At 44.7% G+C, this 10629-nt stretch overlaps 1 protein-coding gene across 1 annotated transcript; it reads right to left on the reverse strand.

Moving 5' to 3' along the window:
• Nucleotides 1-5624: 5624 nt before the first annotated feature.
• On the reverse strand, nucleotides 5625-7752 carry LOC149835377 (uncharacterized). Its single transcript, XM_090010512.1, has 2 exons — nucleotides 7023-7752; nucleotides 5625-6592 (listed from the first exon to the last, which is right to left on the reverse strand). Exons 1-2 carry the CDS (start codon nucleotides 7652-7654, stop codon nucleotides 5872-5874), a joined length of 1353 nt encoding a protein of 450 aa, XP_089866638.1. The 5' UTR covers nucleotides 7655-7752; the 3' UTR covers nucleotides 5625-5871.
• Nucleotides 7753-10629: the final 2877 nt, after the last annotated feature.

Genomic DNA, 10629 nt, shown 5'->3' on the forward strand with positions numbered 1-10629 from the left:
ATAATAATAAGCTTAAAATTTTTAAATTTAAATATAAAGTCAAACTTATCAAGTTTTGAAATTGAAATCAGGTTCTGACTATAGGATGGATCATAGAATGTACTGACCAAATCCAATATGAATCCCGAGTCCAGCACAATTCTGCAGGTCTCAACATTCTTGACATACGAACGCATCCTATTTTCTGAAAAGATACTTCTTTCATGCTCTGTTGGTTCCCTCTTGTTCAGAAATACCTGCAAAGAGTTGGCAATGTGTATTGTGACACTACAATCCGGCGAAACACCACCCCCCGCAGCAACGATCAGCGGTGACCCCGACGCCGACAAATCCTCCTGCAGCCCAACGAACACAGGTAAAATGGTGATCTATTATTGTTTTTTTGTAGATGTGATGTCGAGAAACGTTGTCGCCCCATGGCGACAGTCTGCCGGGAGTAACAATCGCCTCACAACGACAATCGCCATCTTCTGGAGACGCGACCTATGTAGATGGGCTGCCAGGAAACACGGTTGCCCCACGGTGACAGTTTCAATCTGTAGCAGTTGCCTCAAGGCGAGAGACTGCCGAAAAAATAGTCACCTCACGATGATTGTCATCGTTGACCTACGAACCATGTTGCCCTATGACAACAGTTACAGTTGACTCGCAGAACAAAAAATTGCCAACAGGCCCAAGCCTGCATGATACGTCAAAAAACTTTTGATGCACGCACAACGGAAATGCACAGCATGGGTCCATAACCCAATGATGGTGTATCTGCAAAATCAAACACATAAAGTATATCTAAAGATGCCATGGTGTGCGAGTGCTCGGCGTGTTCTCCTGAGTCGGTCGATGCCTACGATGAGCCCAAGCCTTAGGTCGACGGTGAGTAGGACCCTATACCTAGGGGTTGCAAAATCTGATCTGACCCACCAACCCACTTCTTAGCCGGGTTAGGGTTTGGCTTAAACGGGTTCGTGTCGTAAATGGGTTGACCCGCCTAACCCGTTTATTAAACGGGTCGTGTTCGTGTTAAGGGTATGCCAACCCGCCAACTCGTTTGACCCATTTAATAAACGGGTTAGGCGGGCGGGTCAACCCGTTTACACAAACCCGTCAACTCGCAACCCGAGTCCCGCCAAATACACGAACACGAATCTTATTATGGTAATTGGGTCCCATCACCAAGACCGACAGGTTCCTGAGCGAGATTTCGGCCGATGACAGCCCCGCCAGAACCCTAATCCCCCACCCGAAGCTGACAACGACATGCTTCCTCACTGGAAAGGTGCTCCTTGCATGGATCTCGACACCAGAGAATAGGTCGTTGATCACGCTGGCAAACGATCATGATGCCACTGTCAATCTATCACGCTACTCGGTCGCGACCACTCTTTCATTCTTGCAGAACCCTAGCCGGAGACGATCGGCTGATCCTCCACCGTCATTCTTCTCCAAGAGGCCGCTTACCTCCAAACCCCCGCTCGTCTTCCGGTCAAAGAAGGCGCCAGGATCATCAGAGAATCCGATCGGCGGTGATCTGGACGTCTTCTTGATGGAGAAATCGTCGGCCCGGGGGTTGAACCGAACGAAGAACTTGGGGTCACGGCCGCCGCAGAGGAGGTCGAACTCGGCGCTCATGGAGAGTGGGGAGGCAGCGGAGGAGCCGAAGGGGCCGATGCCGGTCTTGACAACGAGGCAGAGGGCGTTGGAGGGGTTGTTGGGGCGGACGGAGGGACCGGCGTCGAAGGCGGTTGCGAGGCTCATGCAGAGCTCGGCAGCGGAATCTTCGGCTGAGACCCGTTTATTAAACAGGTTAACCATGTCGTGTCAGGTTACCCGTTTAATAAATAGGTCGTGTTTGTGTTTGCCACATCCGACCCGTTTAATAAACGGGTTGTGTTGATGTTGAGGTATGCTGACCCGCCGACCCGATTGCCACCCCTACGTATACCACCTAAACTGAAATTTGGGTAGGCTAATAGCTATGAACGTCATTTTCATGGCACCCTACCCCCTTATATAATAGGGGGGGAAGACGCAAAATTACGTGAACTTGGTCTCTCCACACCTTCACATAACTCACACCTACTACCCGTTATGTTATGTGGCCCGTGTCAAATCGGGTCACCCAATGGGTTAAACCCAGATCCGTTGTATCCAACAGTTTAAACTTTAAAACCAAGCAGATGGCAGTAACCATGTGGGCGTAACATGACTTGTTTTAACTATCTAAGCTGCCGTACCCCGAACTCCATAAGTAGCTCTTACTATTCAAAGGTGGCCAATTGTACATCTTACTATTTTCCTTGAAAATATGTCTGCTTTATACAGCTATTTCACTCAAGGCCTGTCAGTTAGCACCATACAGAGGGTTTTCTTGGCTGTACTTTCTGAAACTCCAAGATTATGCCAGCGTGCGATTTCCTCTAAACCTGGCTTTTAAGAAATATTTTGCTGTCACTACAGCAAGGTTTTGCTGACGCCTCATGTGTTTCCTCATTAAAGTAGGCACCAAGATCTAGTTTAGATTAGAGAACTTGCTTTCCTTTTAATACTTTCTTCTTTCTCAAAATTGAGATTGCACCAGTATCACGTGAATTTAGTGCATATCTTGCTGTCAAATGACAGAGTCATACGCTTCTTAATTCAAAAAAATAAAAATACATTATGATGTGAAAAGCGATATCAATGGTATGGTAACTGAGAAAAACTACCTTCCAGCTCCTATGTCACAATGATTCATGGATTCGAGGACGAGGGATTCTGATTCCACTCAAAAGTTCGTTTTTTTTTTCTCAAAAAATGGGACAGAGGACATATTTTTTAATTTTTTTTAATCAATAAAAAACTATGTTTTAATAATTTCACATTAAAAATAGTCTTTTTATTGAAATAAAATTAAAATATAATCAAACTTGGGTGCAAGCTCATTGGTGTTACCAGGTAAAACAACCTCACTCACTCGCAAGCTCATTGGTGCAAAAGCCTCAGCTCTTCATTGCCCAATGCCCATCAATAATTTCAATATAAAAATGATAAAAAATATTATTTTACCGGGTATGATTCGGGTCTGGTTCATATAGTTCTTATCGAGTCTGTGTATGGTTTCTCTTATAGTAGACTTGATTAAACTTGGGTTGGGACCTGATACCATACTTGAAAATCTGGTCCAAGTCTGGTTCCACATCCGTCCAAATCAAACCGAACCCTTTGACACCCTAGTATTGGGGCCCATGGTGCCAACCAGCTCAATTGGACCCAATACAGATAGAAGTGGGTGTAACCAGCTTGACCCAATTATGACTGCCAGCTTGTTTCAAAATAAAGTTGGGTCAACAAAGCTGAACCATTTGTTTTGCAAGCGAATAAGAACAAAACAAAAAGAAGGAATCTTGAGCGACCACCCAGCAGGACAAGGCTTTGGGGTAACTTGTTCAAGACTTCCCTGATCCAGAGCTTGCGTGCAGAATGTGAGCTTGTCCTCCACATCCCCAGTAATACCTGGGAGAAAAATGAGCCTATACAGTTGGGTCAGCCTACCGGATCAGGAACAAGATCGCAAAACTGGGCCTACATCCAGATATGATTTGTGTCATTTCCTTGTCAAACATGATCACGGACATACCGTCACAAATGAACCATCACTTGGACGTATGCATTCATTTTGATGTAAGCAATGGATGTACATGGACAGCATTCATTTTGATGTAAGCAATGGACTGATAGCCATCTTATACGTTGATACTTTAAAAGAAAACAAAGGCAACGTTTACTTCATCGGAAAAAGATCAGGTGCAATATGATTGCACAAATATTTGTGCATTTTGTGCATTAAGCACTTGATCACCCTCCACCTTGGGGACAGGTCTGCTAGTTGTGGGGCCCAAGGCCTGATAGAGGGCGATCAGGTGCTTAATGCACAAAATTTGTGCCATGTGATTGCACCCGATCTGGACTCACTTTAAATGGGTGCCAAACCTCAGAGTAAAAAACTGTTTTTATTTATTTATTCACACTTGAGATGTGATCTACATGTTTGGTTTAATAGAAATCAGCCTTTAGATCATGTTTTCCTCACGTATTTGACAGATTTTGCGAGGGTTGAATAATCAACAGCCTACAATATGTTGAATTTTCAATCCTCAAAAAAATATATTTTTATGTAAAAAAGAGAGAGAGAGAGAGAGTTCAATACTACTTTTTGACCATGTCAGATTTTTCATCTATGAGTTTTAATCAGTAGTGTCAACTGGTTCCGTGTGGTTCAGACCTAGAACCAGACCCAAACCTCATTTGAGATTATGGTACCTGGTCTAAGTCTAATCAGACCCATCGTAAGAGAAACCATACCAGGATCCTATAAGGATTACGTGAACCAATCCAGACCATACCTGGTAAAATAATATTTTTTTCTCATTTTTACATTGAAAATTTTCAGATCTTAATCAAAACTTGGATCGGGTTTGGTATGAAATTTCACAAACTATACCTGACCCCATACATTAATGAGTCTGACCCGATTCTAATCAGGCTTGCTATTTATCACCAAACGCTGACCCTATAGGGTTTGGTATGGGTCTAGGTCAAACCCGACCCATTGACACTCATAGTTTTAACTAGAGCGTTTGAAACCCATAAAGGTAGTCATTGCGAGTTACATCATACAGCATCCAAGGTCTTTTATCCAATGAGTATCGTCGCCCCTCGGCTGGAATCGGCCGATTGGTATCGTATCATCAGAAACTCGACACGAATCAGATCTGAACCAGTTAATTTTCAAATAAATCTTAAAAATGGTTAAAATAGTTTTTAACAAACTTTAATATATATTTTTGGGTGTCTTTCTGGGGTTAAAAGTTGGCCCGATTTAAAACGATCTTGAATCGCCCGATTCACCGAATCGATTTGAAGTCGTAAACGATACTGACAACATTGCTTCTATCAACTCAATGTGCTCCCATTCTGATTTTGGATCAATTGGACAGTTGACCAAACCATTCTGATTTAGTAGAAATGGGGGCACAGTTCAATGAAACTAGCCAACTATAACACACCACTCTAAAAGATGCGACTTCTGAATCAAAGAAACAAAAACGGGAAGTGGCGAGTTGGTTAACAGAAAAAAAAAAAAAAGGTGCCGGTTCACGTTTACCCGATAATACGCCCTGGTGACTACGGGAGGTGCACGTTCTTCTCTCCCCCACAGCACGGAAACCCGGCTACGTTTTAGACAATTTATGAGTGCGTTGGTTCAATGGTTCATGCTTTTGGTGTTGGTGGTAGTGGTGGTACTGCTACTTTCCTCCTCATTTATAGGGTAGGTAGGAGGCATGAATCCACACACACACACACATCCACATGGAGTAGGGCGTAGGCTGCCAGATGCTCACTGCCATCGCTGCAACTAGTAGTACAATACACGTGAAGTACTGCACCGAACCCAAACGCACTTTACCAACTTGCGTTCATCCTTCACAGAGCACAGCTTTTAATGTACATGCCCCCGTTCAAAATTCACAGGCTTTTCCATCAAAACAGAAACCCATTCCATTCTCGCCATTCAACACACAAATACATAAAAACTAATAAAGAACAAGTGCAGCTCACTGCTCAACGAACACATCTTTCAGAACGAATGAAACAAAGAAACTCACTTCACTCTCTTATTATTACATGATAAGAAAAAGACGATAAGAAAAAAGACGGTCGTGAATGAAATATACAGGAAAGAAAGAACAAATAAAGCCGCTGATAGCTATCCTCGATCATATGTACAGTTTCATAAGCATTGATTGTTAGTAAGAAAAATCACTCGCAATCAAAAAATGGAAAATAATAACAATACAAAGAAAAACCCATTTAAGGGAAGAAAAAAAAAACTCTCTAAGAAGAAGAGTTGTCGTGCTGAACACAGAGTTCCTTCCTGAGCTTCTGAGAGAAAAGCCGGCAGGCGTCCATGCTGAGGTCGACGGCCGCAGAGAGAGCGACGAAGACAGCGGCGTCCTCCATACAGGCGACGTGCTGGACGCCAATCTGGACGACGGGCTTGCTGCACTTGCCCTCACCCTCGACGCTCGAACCCATCACGAACCCGCGGAAGGCGCAGAAGGGCCAGAGGTTGCTGCCGAAGTCTCCGCTGCTGCGCGGGCTGCAGACCGGGGAGCTCGAGCTGGCAGGGGTTGAGCGCCCGTTGCCGCTCATGTCGATGGCGAACCTCCCGCCCCTCGACATGCTCAACGTCGACTCAGCAAGGAGGATGCCGCTCCCCATACCGCCGCCCACCGAATCGGTAATGAGCTCGAACCGGCAGCCAAGAGAGTCGCTGCTACCGCGCTCCCGCCAGGCCTCCAGCCGGCCCCAAGGCTTCCACGTTCCTTCGGCAGGCCGGAGGATCAACCAGGCGCCTGGGTTCGATCGGCTGACCCGGTCCGAGCCGGGGGAGGCCACGAACGGCGTCACCATCGACGCAGCCGCCACCGGCGAACCGGAGAGGTCGTGGATAGTGATCGACCACCCCTTCCTCTCCTTGGAGGGGCGTTCCCTGTCGCTTCCCAACGACCCCAGCCAGCTTCTAGATGAACTGCAAGAATCCGACGGCAAGGATCTGGAAAAATCACACATTGCAAAAGAAAAAAATGCGGTTTAGTTTCTACCCCAGATCAAGAGAAGAGAGATAACACAGAAGATGGAGAACGAAACCCAAGCTTTAGAGTTTAGAGAACGCTGAAAACCTAAAAAAATCCCGAACTTCAAAAACTAAAAGAAGACAAGCAATTGCTTGAACAAGAAAAGTGAAGAAACGAACACCAGATCTAAAAATATTTCAAAATGAACAAGGTTTACATTTCCACATTTAAAACTTGGGCTTTAATTGTTCACTACAGAAGGAAAAAAAGAAAACCATTCACAAGATCTTCGTTTGATTATCTAATATTAAACAAAATTCGAGAAATTTATCTGACTAGCAAAATCGCGATAAAAGCTGTGAAATAATTTGCCATTTCCAAAAATAAAAAAAGGAGAAAGAGACCGACCTGGATCTGATATTGCGTTCGCCACCGGGCTTGCAGTTGAACTTGCAGGTAAAAACTGGCTGTCTGATGTTTCCCTGAATCTGAAGCACCTGAGGACTGCACTCCGGCTCCCCGTCGAACTGGAATACGAATCTCGGGTCAGGCTCCGCCCTCACGCTCAGATGCAGCTGCGCAGAGGGCTTCGTCGAGCCCCCCGCGGCGCCCTTGCCCACGCTGACCCACCCGTTCTGGAAGACGGAAGGCCTCGACTCCGCACCCTCGAGGTCTAGCGGCACCGACACCTTCCCCAGCAGCTTCCCGGAGCTCACTCCGCAGGTCGTACCCCTTCGTCCTGTGTATATAGCTAGCGTGACCCTCGTCTTCCCAGCGAAAAGCAGCGACTTCCCGGCGAGCTTCTGAAGGTCGTCCCGGCCAAGGTGGAAGCTCGCCGCGAGTCCCTGTCCCTCAGGGATCGAAGTCTCCGGCGGTACGAGCGGCACCATCACCGTCTGCACGGGGAAGTTCTTGAGCCGGATCTCGCAGAAGCACGGCGAGCTCGACGGGTGGACCCCGGAGCGCGCAGCCTTCGACGCCGCCGCGATCTTCACCGCCAAGTTCCCCACCAGCACCCTCACGAAAGGGCACGGATCCATCTCCCTTGCTCTTCTTCTTCTTCTTCTTCCAGGTTCCTCCTCCTCCTATTTTTTCAGTCTACAAACAGCAAGAAAGAGTCGTTCCTTATGGTGTTTGTGGAGCTGATGGTGGTCGGCGTCTGATATTAAAAAGAAAAGCCAAAAGCCAAAAGCCGCCTTACGTGGCGACCACAGTTTGCTTTGTTACAGCCTGGAATGGGATCGGAAGGCAAGGAATCCCATCGTCGAGCGTGCGGGAGATGAGCTGTTCGCACGTACGGCCAGTCCAATCTCCTCGCTCCACAGCTCTTTTATTACCTCCCCCATCTCCTTCTCGCTTTCTTTACTCTTTTTTATCTTATAATATTCACGTCCATCCAACTCCCAGTACTAATCTAGAGAGAGAAAAAAAGCGAGTGGTGGGGGCTCAGGTCAGGTGAGCTAGAGAGAGAAAGAGAAAGCAAACGCACGAGCCAGCCCATCTGTACGGTTTTTGTGGATTGAACCGGCGTTGCCATTAATCTGGGTCTCCCCTCTCGCTCTCTCTTCCCACATGCAATCTGCTTGGCTGTTGACAGGCTGGTAGGGAGGCCAGCTGTCGCTGACGTCGACCGGCGGGGATGGGCACCCGACAGGCTAGCTCGGCTTGGCCTGATGTGATTGGATGCTGACGTGGATAATTTTATTTGTTTTTTTAAATGGTTTTCTATTGTGATTGTTGGTGAGACTGAGAGCCCCGGTCTGACACGAGTGCGTGCGTGTCAGAAAATCCAGGTAAAGCGATGGATGGATGGAATCTTCTTTCCCTTCGACGGTGGAGATTGGAGGAGCAGTTTTGCCAACGCCGTTGGTGGCCCTCGGATTGCAGGGTGTGGGTAACGGAAAACGGTAAAATTTTGAGGAAGGTAATAAATGCAGTGGGAGTTGGTAAGTGGTACTAGTAAAAAAAAAAAAAAAATTCTTTGCTTGTTATGATTTGAGTGGCGTTTATTTATTTATTTTTTTAACAGTAATGTTTGACTGTTTGACCAAGCTTTAACTTTTAACGAATCCATGACGACTTCATTACAAACTCTTAAAAAACGGGGGTGAAAATGAGAAAAATAGCGGAATAAGATCATATCAACACCTTTTTGTTTTTTTTTTATTAGTTTTCACAATTTTTTTCATGCTTTTTTAATTTTTTATTCAAGAACCTTGTGAAAAATAAGGAAATTAGAAGTATATCCAAATGTTAAAGGAAACACAAATAATGATATTATCTCAGGAAATTACGATTGAAATTGACATCCCTTACACATTGCTCAAATATGTTCTGATTTTTATTTTCAACCTAAATATTACATTTTCTTTGCAAATTTGTCACTATCTAATTCGTTACTTTCTTGACAGTGCCAGCGCGGCTACATCAATGATCTTTGGGACCGTCTCTTTGTATAATTATAAAAAAAAACCATTACTTTCAAATAAAAAGTTAGTTTTGTTTTTTTTTTGAAAAATTAGTAACTGGCAAGGGAGTTTATGTATTTGGTGGAAACGTGGTCAAACTACCTCAGTGGTAGATGTTTGAAAACTGTGGTGGTGGGATGGGAGCTTAAGCATTTTGCAGAAGGGAGGGAGGTCATCTCATTTTTGCATTTGCACCAAATTCTGGATTTGGTAATTACCAATTGAGATTTGTCAACTCCCACTTTTCCAAATGCATATTCTACCTCATCTTACCCGTTTTCAAACAGGGCTTTGAGTAGTAATTACCCTCAGGGCACACATGGAAAAACGAGCAAATAATAGAAAAAATGCAAGTAAAAAAGAATAAATGACAACTTTTTCAATTGTTACCTAAGAAAAAAAAATTAAAGAAAAGTTTTTTTTTATGTGTGATTTTTTTATAGTTAAATTCCCTTCACAGAGGAGTGGAGGAATTTTTTCTATCAAAAATTCTTTTTGTATTAGAGCAGCTATTTACCCACAACACATCATCCCATAAGCCATCACAAGAAGAGCTTCCTCCCACCAACCCCAATTTTCAGGTCTCTCTCTCTCTCTCTCTCTCTCTCTCTCTCTCTCTCTCTCTCTCTTATGCACAATTCTTCTCCCTCTAAGAGAGGGTTGATCAACCCATTCTCTCACTTGGGTGTGGTCGACCACCCCTCTTTCTTTTTCCCTATATCATAACGAAATGGTAAGTTTGTATTTTTCCCTATATCATAACAAGATATATTTGCTTGGGGTTAGGCAGACCCTTACAATTTATAAAACTATACCATTGGGTTTTGAACCTACAACGACCCGCGTGCATGCTCATACCAAACAGGTGGAGTTCCCTTTGGTCTCGACCTATTTTTTTTTTTAAAGGCAAGCTGGGGTTAGGCAGACCCTACCAGTTATACAACTATATCGTTGGGTTTTGAACCTACAACTACCCACATGCACTAGCTGCTCCTACCAAACAAGCTGAGCTCCCTTTGGTCTCAACCTATGTTTTTTTTTTTAAGGCAAGCTGGGGTTAGGCAGACCCTACCGAAACAACAGCCGCCCAATGTGGCAGAGGGATTCGATCCTGGGCCTGATCAGCTTGACACTGTTTTTTTTCAATTACCAAAAAAGACAGGTCTGTTTTGAGATTGGCAGAAAGGTGGCCCCATCCGTAAAAGATAGTCTTGAAGATTGAATTTTCCCTACATAGGAATACGAGTAAGTCTACACATATTCAAAATTTGAAGTATTGTTCTCATTTGAGTTTAAGTGTATATGTGACGCTATGCTTTCAAGTTCTACAAAAAGCAATGTGGTGCATCATCGATGAGTTCAAGTTAGTGTTACACACTGTCAGGGCATGGTGCTCACTGTACCTTTTTACAGGACCAAATCACCAAAAAGTGGAAAGAAGGTGTTTGAATCACGGACGTATGTGGACATGATGCTCCGGGATGTCCACGCACATCCGCGAACAAGACAGGACGCACTGTCCTGGTCCATGTGCCAAAAGAAAACAT

This window comes from Nuphar pumila, chromosome 6, assembly GCF_984573655.1.
Source record: "Nuphar pumila chromosome 6, dmNupPumi1.hap1.1, whole genome shotgun sequence".
Lineage (NCBI taxonomy): Eukaryota > Viridiplantae > Streptophyta > Magnoliopsida > Nymphaeales > Nymphaeaceae > Nuphar > Nuphar pumila.

Bases quoted from the DNA above. Each gene is read 5' to 3' on its own strand.
- LOC149835377 (XM_090010512.1), bottom strand. From the start codon at position 7,654: ATGGATCCGTGCCCTTTCGTGAGGGTGCTGGTGGGGAACTTGGCGGTG. The intron at 6,593-7,022 runs GTCGGTCTCTTT...TGATTTTTCCAG, and splicing joins GAACGCAATATCAGATCCAG to ATCCTTGCCGTCGGATTCTT.